Below are 14,922 nucleotides of genomic sequence, written 5' to 3'. Positions count from 1 at the left end.
TGAATAGAGTGTTGGTTCGGGTCAGGATAAGGATTAGGGTAAGAGGAAGAAGGTTTAGGCCGCAGAAATGAATGGAAGTCAATGGAAAGTCCCCATAAAGATCATCATGCAAACGTGTGTGTGTGTGTGTGTGTGTGTGTGGATGGTGTTGCCAGATGTTTGCTGATCTGTGTTCAACAAGATGAAACCAAATGTATAAATGAAAGTATTATTTCTCCTTGACGCCTGCAATGAGGCATGAAGCAAAACGTTCAGCCACACAGATTATGAGAGCTGTCAGGATCCAATCACACCAGATTCAATCGGTTATTTAAAAAAAAAAAAAACCCTCCCCACCAAACTCTTTGATAGCGATAGTCTTTTTTTCTCGAACAATTACCGCAAAGTGTGTGTCACGTATAAAGCAACCCAGAGAGGCCCTGGCCGACTAACTGACAGGGAGGATGAGAGTGGCGGAGCCGGCAGCAGGTGGATGCTCTGGGGTCTGTGGCCTCAGTGATAACTTATCAGTCATCTTGCAGTCCTTACTGAGCAACCCCAGCCCTGCTGCACAGCATAAAGAAAAAAAAAACATACATCATACATGCTCGCCTCAGTGCTGTGTTTGTCACTAGCCGCTTTAAAAGGAGTTGTTGAATCCCATGTATTCGACGGTGGCGGGATGTTTTCATGGTGATATCAAGCCATTTTTGTTTTTCCTGCCGCAAAAGTCGGCCAGAAACTTTGCCTCAGTACTCTAATCTAATCTTCTGAGACATGACCACAAGCGTGATCAACATGAAACAGCTTTATCTGCTTTATTGAGCTGGATTCCTCTGTAGAAACAATCACAGTGTAGCCATAGGTTTTCTTCTTGTAAAACAACCATCTAAATAAATGGAATAAAATTGTATGTTTTGGGGACATAAAAAGAAAATAAGGCTGCATTTATTTGTTCTATGCAGCATTTTTGTGTCTGATAAGTAGAAATTCATTGTAAATTGTCTGGAAAACGTTTAGCTTCATAAATTTTGTTGCCAGCCTGTCGGAAGCTCAATGCATATTGTGGAAAAAGAAAGAAAAATTATTCTTGACATTGTTTATGTCTGTAAAGAGTCAGAAACACAAAGCTGCTACCAAGAGCCCAGAGATTTCACAGTTGTTGCTGTCTTTGATGGTAAAACAGCAGAATCCTCTAGCCATCCTCCATCTTTGTAGTTTTTGGTCTTAAATTTGATTAGAGGTGACTTTAAAAAGTCTTAAAATTGACTTGCTGAAACTTGCAGATGCCTTCGGTGCATTTGAATAAGTGATGCAGGCCCAAACTAAAACTTTATCAGAGCAACTTTCCAGTAGACAGCTGATAGGTCAGGACTCAAAACCATCATTCACTTTGACAAAACCCTCTATTCATGGAAAAAAAGCAACTCCACATCATCCAGTCTGACTGAGGTCTGCATAAAATGTATTCTCCACCATTCTGGTTTTGGATTTTATTTGTGATAAAGAGGAAAGAAAACACAACCTACTTCCTCCTTCACAATTGTGCATCCCTTCACTGTATGTTAGCCTATCACAAGTACAAAAATAAAATAAAATTTAATAGATACATGTTTGTGGCTGTATCAAAATGTACAAAGTTGTTTAAGGGGTATGAGTAGTCAGATTGATCTGAAAAACGTCACATTTAGAGTGTCAGCTGTCTGAGTCCCTGAGGGGAGCAAAAAAACATTAGTTATCAAAACAATCCTGTGAAAATGTTTGCTGTGAAGATCAAAAGGTCACATCCAGGGCCGGATTTACAAGGACGAGGTCCCCTGGGCTGGAGCCAGTTTTGGTACCTTATACACTTGAGAAAAAAAAATCTCCCACTAGTTCAAATTATAACACAAGGTAGTCCCCTACATGACTTAATGCATGTTGTTCCTAAAAATGACTATAGCTTCTTAATTTTCAAATACTGGAGTATTGTTTATTTTCATGAAATCCCAACATTTTCTTACAATTTAATGTATATGGTCCTATACATTTTATATAATGTACAAAGCAAAACATTCACTGAAAAAAGAGAGGAAAAAAAAAGTCTTGGACTGCACCCCGAATTGGGGCCCTGGGTTACCGCCCCTTTAAGGCATTTCTTTGGGGAATTTGGAGGTTTCCCTCCCCCCAAAAGTCAGAAAACAACAAACAGCTGAAGACAGATGTGTTAATTTGGTCCACACAGCAAGAATGCGCTGAAATTTGCTTACCTGCTAAGTGTGTGAAAATCAGAATGAGGAAGAAAGAAGTAGAAAATCCCTGGACTGGAACGCTGACACAGCGTGACTCAAGAATACCCTGGTTGTTTCTCTAAAATGCTTTCATTACTCAACACTTTCAGCTTGACACAATAATATTACCTCTGCTACCAAAGTGTCTGATCTCTGGATGCAAGCAGGGCAAATAAGAATGGAAAATAGATCATGGTTTCACACAAAGCGTCGCCTTCAACGACGTGATGGAGAGAACAAAAACATGTCAATCAATGCGTGTCAGTGAGACAGACGCCCAGTTGTTCCTCAACGGGGAAAAACTGGCAGAAGCATCAAACCAGGTGTAAGTGTTGCACTTTAGTTGAGTGTTTGTCACTTCTGCGGAAAAGGTGGCTGTGGGACGGGGGGTATTTGCATAGCGACTTTGTACAATTACACTGTCAAAGTGGCTCACTGGCCGCACAAAGGCACCACTGTGTCTGTGTGGAGGAGCACAATGCCTGCACACAGGAGGCAACACTTTGGCCAGGCCACAGCGCTGCTGCGGATTCAAATGACCTAAAACAAAACCCCTCACCAGTCAAGCATTTAAAGTCAAACATTTTATTCTTTTCTCTGCAGCTTTGGTGCGATTAGATCATGTATGCAAATACATAACAGAGAGCCGTGAACATTAAAACTCCTGTGTAACTTCACATTATTTAACCTGAAGCAGACGCTGGCAGTAAATCAGATGCTTGTTTTGTATTTACAAAAAGAGTAAATCTGTCATCAGTGTGATTACATTTGTAATTACCTCCATAGAGAGATTTTTATCTGGGTGCGCACCCCAAAATGTGTCAACGACTGATGCGATTAAAATATAATGAAAATACAGTGGAAAAAAAGATTAAAAATCATCATTTATGTACATATCCTACGCTAGACAAAGGAGGAAGCACGTGCTGTCACACCAGAGTGGGCACCATGCCGGGGTTGAGGTGGTGCGCGTAGGGCAGGCCGGCGGAGGGGTGCAGCGGGGTAGGGGTGGGGAGGCGATGCGGCGTGTGGCTGTAGGTCAGCAGAGTCCCGGGGCCGAGGGAAAAGGGCCCGCCGTTGTCGTCCAGGGGAGGCGGCTGGATCGCGTCCGAGTAAGGCTCCAACATGGCGGCCTTCTTGCTTTTCTTGTTCTTGTTGGAGACTTTCCGGTTGCGGGTCTGGATGCCTTCCTTCTTCATGGTGAGCGGTCGGTTGACCTGGGGAGAGAGCAGTTATGACACAAATGTACCCCAGCAGGATTCTGCGTCGGTTGGAAATGTTGCTTTGACCCCATGTGGGGCCTCAACAGGGCCGGCTCGAATCTTTCTGGGGCCCTAAAAAGATTTTGATTTGGAGGCCCCTAGTACCGACATCTCCCTACCTATGCTACACTATCTGTGTAACCTATCTTTAGCGTCATTCGTAATTAGCTTACATCATGCAAGAGTCATGCTAGTGTTATTAAAGCTATAGCCTTAATTAACTGAATTAATTAGAATTTTCAAATGGAGAGTGATAGTAAAGTGTGGCAGTAAGGTTGGACGATATTGCTGAAAAACACATTACAATATTAGCATTCATATCAGTCGATATTGATATTCATTGATTAGTTTTTTGTTTTTAATATCTGAAATACTGCTAAACTAGTGCCGTGACCTTTCTTCTTTAATCCACACTTTTCACACATTGTTTTTTTATTTTAAAAATCGCTGCTACGCAAGTTACTCAGGAGGTTGTTGGCAGGTAACCAAGGAGAGCCACTCATAGCTGGTTGAGTGGCTCAACCAGCTGAGCTCTCATAGCTAGCTTAGTTAGCGTGGCTACAGCCTTTCCTCTGCCTACATCCCCCAGAATGCTATGCGGTTCTGGATCGGAAATCAGTAAAATTATTGAATTCCATCAGACGTATGATCTGCTGATGTTGATCATGTCTATTGCGATTATTAATTTATTGCCAAGGCGTACGTGGCATATCAACAATTTGACAGAAACAGTGAATTTGCCGTAAATTATTCAATAAGTTTATTCACTTGTTTTTATTTTGTTTTGGGTTTTTTTGCAGTGCAAAAACACAAAGTCTTAGCAAGTATCTGTGTCTAGTTTCTAGTGCAAATATCTTAGTATTCTTAAGAAAGGACAAAACTAACTTACAAGTAACATTTCAGGAGCTCGTTCAAGTCAATAATTCCTTAATATTCATGAAAAAAATATGAGTTACTTTGGCAGATTACAGATTGCAATTTCCCATGTTATAATTAAAGTACTCTGCCAATAGAATAAGTATTTTTTTCATCAATATTATGGAATTATTAACTTAAAACAAGCTCCTACGCCTTTCAGAAATGTTACCTGTCACTTAGTTTCGCCTTATCTCAAGTCCACTCGTTTATATTCACTCCAAGCCAAACAAAAGTACTTGGTAAGATTTTGTCTTTTTGCAGTGTGTGCAATTTATCACTGCGAAATTGAAAGAAATAACCTTCATCATGTCTTCTTATGTAAAAATAAACAGTAAAAAATAAAATGGTAAAACTGACGTAACGGCCCGAAGCAGCCGCATGGCTCGCTTCTGCCTCGGGCCGCCTCTGGGCCTCACGTTGTGCAGTTTGAAGTACAGTCCGCAGGCGTTGCACACGGGCTCCCCGCTGGCGTTGCGTCGCCACAGCGTCGTCGTGCTGGTGTGACAGTTGGCGCACACGGTGCCCGCGCGCTTGCTCACGATCTGAAACACGCGCGAGGGGAAAAAACAACAACACGATAATTAAGGTTTTAGCAGCAGCAGGTGTGCTTAGCATCTCCGAGAAGGAGCGAGTCCCACCAGTCTCTTCTTGGGCCGGATCAGAGGTCGGTTCTGGCCGTTCATCTTGTGGTACAGACCGCAGGCGTTGCACAGGTAGTGTCCGGTACCGTCCCGGCGCCACAGGGGCGTCGCGGTGGCTCCGCAGTTTACACACTCTCTGGCCTCTGTAGGAAACGAACAAAATGTGTGTAAATATCTACATATATAAAAAGGAATGGCCCCCTTGCTCTTTCTCTGGCAGATGTTTGGGTTAGCTTACACTTCGCGTCGACTGAAACTTAATTACAAGTTTTGGCAACTTCAGGCCGAGACAAGCCGCCTTCCTGCAGCTGCTCTGACGAGTCGAAATGGAAACGACTTCCAACGTTTCTGATTTTCCTGAAAACCTCTTTTGGTTTATCGGTATAAATCGGTTTGCGGTTTGTGTAGAAACTCCTGCGCGAGGCGGCTAACGTTACCATGGTTACAGCCTCCATCCTGCTGTAGCCTTTGACCTTTTATTGACATCCTGAAGAGTCGGAGTGATTTGAGTTTATTAAGGCTCCTATCAACTTGATGCAATCACCTTGGCTTCAGTAAGTAAACAGCTTTTATTATTATTATTATTATTATTATTACCAAATGGTAAGTTTACCATCTTAACTAGGATCGAGTTAGAAAATATTTAAGTGAATTGGAGTTTTTCTGTATGATTGAATTGGATAGGTTTATTTATGTTTCTCTATAACTAGAACTGTTTGTCTTTTAAAATTCTTTGAGACGACATTTGTTAGAAATTTGCACCACACAAACAACCTGAATTAAATTGCTGCTGTGCACTGTCAAGTCAGCTGGCTGTAAGGAGGCGTTTATTGCACTGCTGACAAAAAAGATTATGCTGTTTAGTTGCAAAAAGAAAAAAACAAAACTCTGGTTTCTATATATGTGTTTAAATTTGTGTATTAAAATCATTAAAAATAATGAATTAACATCATTTTAACTGAAATAACTGTTTCCTTCGAAAATCTAAAGTAATTGGTATCTTTCATCGATTTAACATTCGGTTTAAAATTTTGGTATAAATGTCATGAAACTGGTGTTTTTACACAAGGAAGTTTTCATACCAATCCAACAGTGGTGTTCCTAAGAGGTGGCCAAGAGGGGGACAGCAACCAGAAGAATATTGACCACCGCGAAGCAGGTATTAAACACGCTTCAATTTAACTCACTATTCCGTACTAATTTTTTAAATTATTGTTTTGATGCAGTATTTCACTTTTAAATGTCATATTTTCATTAAGTGAAAGGGAGATATCATCAAAATTAACAGAAATTTAGGCTCACAAACAATATATACATATGTACTCAGTTTTTTTGTGCCGGGTCTCACCTGGAGTGGTCGGCCTCAGCTTGTTGCGGAGCTTCGGGGAGTAGGACGGGCTGATCCAGGAGCCGGCGCTGGAGTAGAGGGCCGGCGAGCCGTAGTCCTGCGGCCCGCTCATGTACGAGCTGTAGGGGCTCAGCATGTGGGCGTGCGAGTGTGACGAGGGGGTGTACATGCTCCCGGCGGCGGGGGTCAGGTTCAGAAAGTTGCTGCTGACGCCGGAGCCACCCAGGGGGCTCAGGCGCTCCGCTTTGAGGGCCTCCAAGAGACGGGGGCTCTCCCTGCCCTCCTTTCCGGGGGAAGGGTATCCGTCCCTGGAGGCGGTGAAGGAGGAGGCCATCCCGGGGGAATAGAGGGAGGTCGGGGTGTGCGAGTGCAGCGACGTCTTGGTGAGTGGGCTGCCGCTCCAGGTGGAGGTCGCGGGGCTGTAGGGCGAGTTCAGTGGGTGGCTCGGGGGCCCGTCCAGGAGCTGGAGGTTACTGAGGAGGCCTGGGGAGGTGTACACCTGCCGGACTTTAGACCACACAGAGAAACAGGAATGAAATCACCACGTCTGGGTTTCAGATCAGTGGCCTTTTAAATAAGTTCTTGTGGGCCTCCACTGCAGCTCAACAAAGGCATAAATTTAGCTGCTTAGAGAATTAGACTTTCCTGAAAAAAGCGACTGGAGCTCCAGCTTCAAAAAAATAGTTCATTTGTTACATTTCATCAATTTAAGTTTGTCTAACTTGCTTTATTTACGTTTGTTTAACATGACAACTTAATATATTTACTTAAGTTGATCACTTGTAACAAATTAACTCAATTTCTTTTAAGTTGAATCTCCTGTTTTGTTTTTTCAGACGGGGTCTATTTTAGGACGAGGATTTCATCTACAAATTTACATCTCAAAGGGAAAATATTAAGCATAACGCAAAGTGCTTTTTTTTTGTATCATGGTAAATATTAGAGAAAACAGACTTGAACACATACACTCATTTACTTGGCTTAATAGTAATATTTTTAAAGGAGCTTCTGATTTTTATTTTTTATTTTTTGTTGCTAGGAATATTTTAATAACCAAAAAAAGGAGATCAGGCCCGAGAGATACAGTAAACTGATCATATTTCTTTGGTAACACTTTATTTGAATGACGTCAAACTGTTATAAACACGTCAAAGTCTTGATGAATGTTTACGAACGTTGTTGTTATGTGTAATTCAGTGAACAGTGACACATTTAGTGCAACTTTGCATTAAAAGTGTCACTCTTTACTGCATAATAATGTTGTTATTCAGTATATAACAATGTCATTATTATATACTGAATAATAATGAATCTTGTTATTCAGTGAATTATATTAATCTACTGACAGAATGTCTCTCATTCATTTACTAAATTAAATTATTATTTAACACAGTAAATTGAACAGTAATTTGATAAATTAAATGTAAATATTAATATACTGAATTCAGTTAATGTTAAATGATATTAATTAAGTTAATATTAACTTAGTTCAGTAGATTAACTAAATATCAAACGATGGAAAGCAACCTGCATTGTTCAACGGAAAAACTGTTTTGTTTTTGTATGCAACAAAAAAGTGTCATTTTTTACCAAATGGCACTTGATGACCTCTGTCATCAACATTCATGAAGACTTTAAAACCCGTCCAATAAATGTCAGCATTTCTTTTATGAAGACAAACAACTGAGACTTTTTCTTCACCCTCAAAATAATTTATTTTTTTTATTTACCTTTTTCATTAAATATTGTTATTTATTGCTGGGTAAGTAAAAGCACTTATACCAAAATTATTTTTGCATTTGTAACTGGGGAACGGCCGCTGAGTATTTGCCCTTGGGGCAAACTGCCTGGACGCCCCCCGGTTCAGAGAATGGCGAGGGATCGCAGGCGCTTACCGGAGCCGTGTCTGTAGCTGGACGGCGCCCGGCTGTGGCTCGGGTTGGGGAAGAACGAGGAGAGCCCGGCATAATCGGCGTCTGCGGCTGAGAAAAAGGCCTCTCCTTCGTCCCCGGCGGTCAGCAGGCCCGGGTCAGAGGGGAAGCCGGCCAGGGGGTCGGAGCTGAGCAGGGTGGGAGACGCCCAGTGGGACTGGTCTGACGAATCCTCCATGATCACTTTCACCCTGAAATGAAAACACAGATCCATCATTCATCCTGACACTCCGCTCTGCCGACGCAGGCGACTCTGATCGAGGCAGATAAGACGTCATCGCCGGGCCCCGTCACTCGCTAACACAACAAACAAGTGCAACTTGAAGTTATCAGAGACGAGATCTCTCGACAGCAGGCTTTTTCAAACTTCCTTTTCTAGGATCCTCATTTGACTGTGGCTGAAAGTAACAACTAAAAATAACTGGCACTTTAAAAGTAGTGATGCAGCCAGTGACCAAACGGTTACTAAGTGGCCTTAAAGCGTAATAGGTGTGCCGGTTGGAGGTAGGCTGAAGAAATACCCGAGGGAAATGAAAAACGAAAAACACAGAAAAAAATGGGTTGTTTCTTTTTCTTCTTCTTTTTTTTCCTCATAAACAGAACACCTCGGAGAATGACAGAAAATCATTTATTTTCAAGAATATGAAAAGTGGTTAAAGTAAGAAACATCACAGTCGTGGTAAAAGTCAGTGTCACTCTCACTGAGGATCTTTACAGGAAAGAGAAGAGGGAAGAGAATTGGCTGATAGCGTGAGATAAAGTCTGAGAAAATCTGATACAGCCCCGTTATTATAGTTCTGAATGCGTCCATCTGCAACGATAGTCAGAAACACGCAGGATGAAAATAAAAATCTGATCCGACTAATAGAAATCTGAAAGCAAAAGTGTGAAGACGTCTTAAGGTAGAAGCCTGGAAGAAATTTCACACAAATACATTTAAATGCGACTTCATAATTGCAAACACACAGTTTTTGTTTTGTTTTGTTAAAATTTATTTAAGCATTTCCCTAACTTTTTCTAACTCTATTTAGAAACAATATGGAGGAAAACATATTTGAAAAAAAAAAATAGATCCTTTTAATTAAGTGGAAATGTCAATACTTACCGTTTCATTAAAAAGTTTCCGCCTCAAAATGAACTTTAACTGTGTTGCCAAAAGTGGCCAATCAGAAGCGCCTGAATTTTTTAAATATTTCTTTTAATAAAAAATAAATGAATAAAAAAATGAGCAAAACAATTAACGAGAGACAACTGGAGAACATCAGTCCAACATGAGATGAAGTGGTCACCTACCAGAGTGGATGCTCACAGAATTTCTACAACCCAGCGGAAAAAGGTCCAGTTCAAGTTGACCGACCGACGGACTGGCTGATTGACTGACTGAGTCTGAGTCGCCGCAGTCTGATGGCTACAAGAGCAACTTCTTCAACCAGCAGCAAAGTTTAGGGCTTACGAGTCCGTGGGAGGGGTTGGAGACAACTTTTTTTTTTTTTGACTAGACACACCTCTCTGGTCCACAGAGAAAGAGCCTGCAAGATGGCAGATGTTACATATTTACAGCTACGAGAGAGAAAAAAAATCACGTTTGACCGTGTCATTTATTTACGAAATACAAATATCGCCGGTGGGTTTGTGGCCCTGGAAGGCCGTTTTAAATCTTAGTTCCTCTGCTCTTCCTTTATGTCCCTGCACGCCGCTTGCGTCGCATTGATAACGGCTGAGCATCTCGGATGATTTCCACCACGAATAAAAAAAATGCGCCAAACCATGGCTGTTATCAAGGTGCTCCAGGTGTCGGACGGAAACGCCGGGTGAGACAGGGTTTATTTAGGTGTGGGACTCAGACGTGTCGAGGAGCAGGCCGTCTCCAGGGCTCTACAGGGAGAGCGTGCGCCATGGAGAGGCCCTCCTCTTCTTCTCTTGTCTTTTTTAGAGTCTGTTGACGAAATGTGCATACAGGCCCAGATAAGAGCGAGCCCATATGGAAAAAGAGTTTGCGAGGTATTTGAACAAAGCGGAGGGAAAAAAATGCAAAGACGCAATTTCTTTGTGGTCCGGCAAAGCTTGGAGTGGAAGCGCAGTAATGCAAATCTGGGAAAGAGCAGCAATCATACGGGAGAGATACGGAATGGACACGGCCTGACGGCGCACAAGCCCGACACTGTACCCGGTCATTTGATAGTCAAAACAGCTCCCCAAATTTCCTCTCTCTTTGTTCATTTACAGTTTTCAGGGAAATCAGGGGAGAGAAACAGTTAGGCAGAAATGAGATGAAGGCTGATCATTTTCCAAGCCTTTTAAGAAACCACAGCGGTTATAGGACTGATTCCTGATAACCTGCATCAGTTAGCCCAGGTGCAAATCGAAACATGGGGGTCATGGCAGCTGCGGGGGAAAAAATTCATCTCTGTGAATTTTCCATTCCTGGGAACAATTGTTCAAGTAGGAAATGCTCACCATGAAGTCAACAGAAATAAACGGAGGAGAATAGCACAGGTTAGTGAGGTCAGCCTCTGAAAACTTTTTATGAAACGGATGATCGGCAAACCGGAACCCGTCTGACTTTACCTTTTTAATAGGAACCTTTGGCTGGATCTAATAGAGTTAGAAGCTAAATGGTTATTCATTTTACTAGCAAAATAAAAATATCACTAACGTAAAGCGAGGCATAACACCCATGTAAAAGTACAACAACCGGTTCTTATAGGGGGACTTTTAGTACTTCTGGAAAAAGTTGGCTTTAACCATTTACAAGGTAAATACACTGGTAATTACTGTGACGTAGAGCTATTAAGCCACAGAGGATATACAGATTAAAAGAATAGTTGATCAGGAAATCAGCATTTATGTATGGGGCCCATTTGGATAGGAATCGACCTGTAAAATGAGCACAAAATGGATGGATAGTGATGACCCCAAGGTAACATGGAAAAGAGCCCGATAACACAGATGTGACATGGGTCAAAAATGTCACCCAATATAAGACAGTTGCTAATTAGGCCCGAGCAGCTAAGCGCTGCAAAGGCCTATTGTTTCTGTACTGTTTCTTATTTGTCTTACATTGGGTAAGACGATGTGAAACAATCTTGGAAATATAATTGGACAGTCCCTATCCTTAATCCAGGATCTGTTTCAGAGGTTTTGTGAGGACAGACTTCCAAACATTGTCAAAAACTTTAAGCAGTTGTCATCAAGCAAATAACACCACATCATCAAATGCTGACAGCCTGACTGTCCCCCAGTTTTCTGCCTTCGTCAGTTTGAGATTTCATCACTGTGTAGTTTCTGTTGTCCAGCTAGTTAATGATTTTTGAGTGTTTATGTCACAGGTGTACTGCCCACAAAGGGTCGCCAACTGGTGTTGCTCATGAGGTTTGTATTTAGTCAAGCAAATGGGTCCAATACAGGAAGTCCATTGGAAGCTAATTCAACTCCAGACGGCCCCGATACACACTGTTTAATGTGTAAGGAGCGCAATAAAGATGATGAAGATTGACAACCCAAAGTCTGGTACCTCCTCATGTAGGAATAACATTCAGTCCAACTTTATTCTGTTTCACTTAAAAAAAGAAAGAAAAAACAGCAGGAAATGCAAAGTGCTGTGCTCAGTCACAAGCTAACTGCTAGCAATGCGGGCTAATGACAGGCTTTGTTGCGTTTCATGTATTTAACCCTAAACAAACAAATCACAATCAAAAGTTTTACAGTACTGAGTGAAATACCGAGAGAGATACAACCATCATTTCCACTTGAAAGATGTTAAACATGGGAGGATGAGAACTTTCTTAATTCTGCATGCTATTAAGAATTTCCAATTAGAGATGTTGCTTGTCCAGATTATTCAAATTATTGTCCAAAATTAGCATCTTCAGAGCTTGCAGGTAAGATGAGATGCATGCTGGGTTGGCTCGGTAGGCACTGTAAAGTGTTTGCTGTAGAAGTCTTCCTTATTTACCGACTCAATTTGGTCTGCTTTCCCGCTAAGGATGGCTGTGTCAAAATGAAATGGGACTGAGCCAAGCTGCTCTCTGAGCACATCGGCTTACGTGGCTGTTATGAGGAGGCGTGACGGCGCTGAAGTCTACGCCGCAAGCAAGGACAGCTGGGCAGGGATGGGGCGGCCTGCGACGCCTTGATAAGCGCTTATCAAGATGAACGGAGGAGGAGGCCGGGAATTACAAGCAGCGCAGTCGCAGGCCCTCAGGACCCTGCGGCCTCAGCTTGGCCGTGCCGTGTGAGTCGGACTCACAGTGAGAGTGGCACTTGTGCAGCGTGGCCCGTCAGATGTCAGTGTTTCCTGCTTGCACTCCGAAGTGACACTACAGTGTGAAGTACAGGACAGTTGGGGGTGGAGAATGGGGGGAACGCTGTTTGAGCCGGTCGTAACTCGGGTGACGGATGGCGTTGTGTGTCACCACTGGACTTTGATGGCAGCCTTCAAATTCCCAAGAAACGGGCTTCTGTGAAGGCGGTGGTCTTATCTCTTTGGTGCAGGACTGCAGCAGCAGTGCTATACCCAGGAGAGCTCTCTCTCTTTCTCTCTCTCTTTCATACACACACACACACTAACACACACAAACTGTCCTCACCATCACCAAACACTTTCAGAGATGAGCTGCCTGCTCCATGCTGATCTTGGCATGTGAGGTGACGTTTTTAGCAGCAGAGGAGCGTGAAAGTGTTGCTCTGACTAATAAAGTTAGCTTGTCACTTTGCTGTCGTAACTCTTTCCACTCTTGAGTTCATGTAATCTCACTATACACAGATGTGTAAAGGTGAAACTATTACCACTTGTGACTTTTCCCTCCTAAATCTCCATGCTGTTTTGAGTTTTGTTACTGCATGTAACAAAACTCAGGAGTTGAGCAATTTTTTTTTCCTTCTTCTTTTTTGTATAGCACATTTCAGCAGCAAGGCATTTCAAAGTGCTTTACATCATAAACACAAGAACACAAAGTCATGCAACATATATTAGACAATACATTGTTACATATTACATTTCAAAAACAATTCTAAACAGGTGTGTTTTTAGTTGTGATTTAAAGGAAGTCAGGGTTTCTGCTGTTTTACAGTTTTCTGGAAGTTTGTTCCAAATTTTTGGTCCATAGATGCTGAAAGCTGCTTCTCCTCTCTTGGTTCTGGTTCTGGGGATGCAAAGCAGACCAGAACCAGAAGACCTGAGAGGTCTGGAAGGTTGATACAATAACAGCAGATCTTTGATGTCTTGTGGTGCTAAACCGTTCAGTGATTTATAAACTAACAACAGTATTTTAAAATCTATTCTTTGAGCTACAGGGAGCCAGTGGAGGGACTTTAAAACTGGTGTTATGTGCTCTATCTTCCTGGTTCTAGTGAGAACGCGAGCAGCAGCGTTCTGGATCAGCTGCAGCTGTTTGATTGATTTGTTGGACAGGCCTGTGAAGACGCTGTTACAATAATCAATGTGACTAAAGATAAACACATGGATGAGTTTCTCTAGATCTGGCAGAGACATTAGTCCTCTAATCCTGGAAATGTTCTTCAGGTGATAGAAGGCCGACTTTGTAATTGTCTTTATGTGGCTTGCAAGGTTCAAGTCCGAGTCCATCACTACTCCCAGGTTTCAGGCCTTATCACTAGTTTTGTTGTTGATGTTGTTGCACGGATGCTGGTGAAATCTTTTCTTTTTCCTCTTTCCTTGGGGTTATTATAGAGCTGCCTTGCTAAAGTATTTATTCCTATTTAACTTCTAAAAAATGTCTCATTGCAGTCACAAACCTCTTTCTTTGAGATTTTCTGTCATAGAGCAGCATAAAGTCAGATGGGTTCCTACAAATGACAGTGTGAATCTCATGGACCAGTGATACTGTGGTCATTTAGAAGGCCTGGTTTTCCAAATGAGATGATTTCAGTTTTGCTTTCGTTCAGATTAATAACCATATTTGAACATCTGTGAGGCGCATCTCTAAGGGCTGAATAGCAGTGTGGCCAGAATAGATAAATACATTTGGATAGCAAAGCAGTGAAAGGCAGTGTAGATGTTGTGTTAAGAATGGAAAAGAAGTGGAACTAGAATGGATCCTTGGGGAACCCCGAAGTCAAGATGGGACAGGACTGAACTGTGGGTCAGTTAGATGTCCAGAGCTTAGGACACTGTATGAAACCATAAATCTGACTCAAAATATTTTTACTTTTAAAAAAATCTATTTTCATCTGTTATTGCTGCAGTATTTTTAAATTAGCTGGACTCGCTAGCACCGGTTAGCTTCATCTGCTGCATGGTGTTTGGTTGGGAAAATTGCGACAAAGCGAAATGACTGTAAAATCTCGGTTTTGTTGCGGGGATGTATTGTACTGTTGGTGTCAGTAAAATTCAGCTAAAACCCAAAACTACTCTGGTAAAGTATGAAATTCTAAATGCAGCAACATAAAGTGGAGTCAAATACACCAGAGGAAAACACCTGACACGGTCTGCAGTGATGGAGACCTGCTAGCTGAACGGAAGCATCTGCCGCCCCCTGGTGGCGAGTCAAAGTGATTCACTGCCTTTCCGCAGGGAGTTTCTGATGAGGTTCTGTGATGGAGGGTGGGGAC

The 14,922-nt window shown here is 42.2% G+C and overlaps 1 protein-coding gene across 2 annotated transcripts; it reads right to left on the bottom strand.

Moving 5' to 3' along the window:
• Nucleotides 1-2,818: 2,818 nt before the first annotated feature.
• Nucleotides 2,819-10,247, bottom strand: gata1a (GATA binding protein 1a). 2 transcript variants are annotated; one of them, XM_055024031.1, is made up of 6 exons: nt 9,643-10,242; nt 8,314-8,540; nt 6,419-6,925; nt 5,068-5,213; nt 4,846-4,971; nt 2,819-3,466 (listed from the first exon to the last, which is right to left on the bottom strand). In XM_055024031.1, exons 2-6 carry the CDS (start codon nt 8,525-8,527, stop codon nt 3,179-3,181), a joined length of 1,281 nt encoding a protein of 426 aa, XP_054880006.1. In that variant the 5' UTR covers nt 8,528-8,540; nt 9,643-10,242; the 3' UTR covers nt 2,819-3,178. The 2 variants fall into 2 exon arrangements, with proteins under 2 accessions (XP_054880006.1, XP_054880013.1); XM_055024038.1 differs by having other exon boundaries at nt 3,324-3,466; nt 4,787-4,971; nt 9,643-10,247.
• Nucleotides 10,248-14,922: the final 4,675 nt, after the last annotated feature.

The sequence above is a fragment of the Poeciliopsis prolifica genome, unplaced genomic scaffold (assembly GCF_027474105.1).
Source record: "Poeciliopsis prolifica strain line A6 unplaced genomic scaffold, Auburn_PproV2 SCAFFOLD003, whole genome shotgun sequence".
Taxonomy (NCBI): domain Eukaryota; kingdom Metazoa; phylum Chordata; class Actinopteri; order Cyprinodontiformes; family Poeciliidae; genus Poeciliopsis; species Poeciliopsis prolifica.
The sequence above is the reverse complement of the archived record's forward strand: the minus strand, read 5'-3'. Positions and strand labels throughout refer to the sequence as shown.

What these genes read in the sequence shown, in the direction of transcription:
- gata1a (XM_055024031.1), bottom strand. Translation starts at nt 8,527, where the DNA reads ATGGAGGATTCGTCAGACCAGTCCCACTGGGCGTCTCCCACCCTGCTC. An exon ending in CAGCTACAGACACGGCTCCG is followed by an intron (nt 6,926 to 8,313) that starts GTAAGCGCCTGC and finishes TGTGGTCTAAAG; the next exon opens with TCCGGCAGGTGTACACCTCC. An exon ending in TGTACTTCAAACTGCACAAC is followed by an intron (nt 3,467 to 4,845) that starts GTGAGGCCCAGA and finishes CTCTCTCCCCAG; the next exon opens with GTCAACCGACCGCTCACCAT.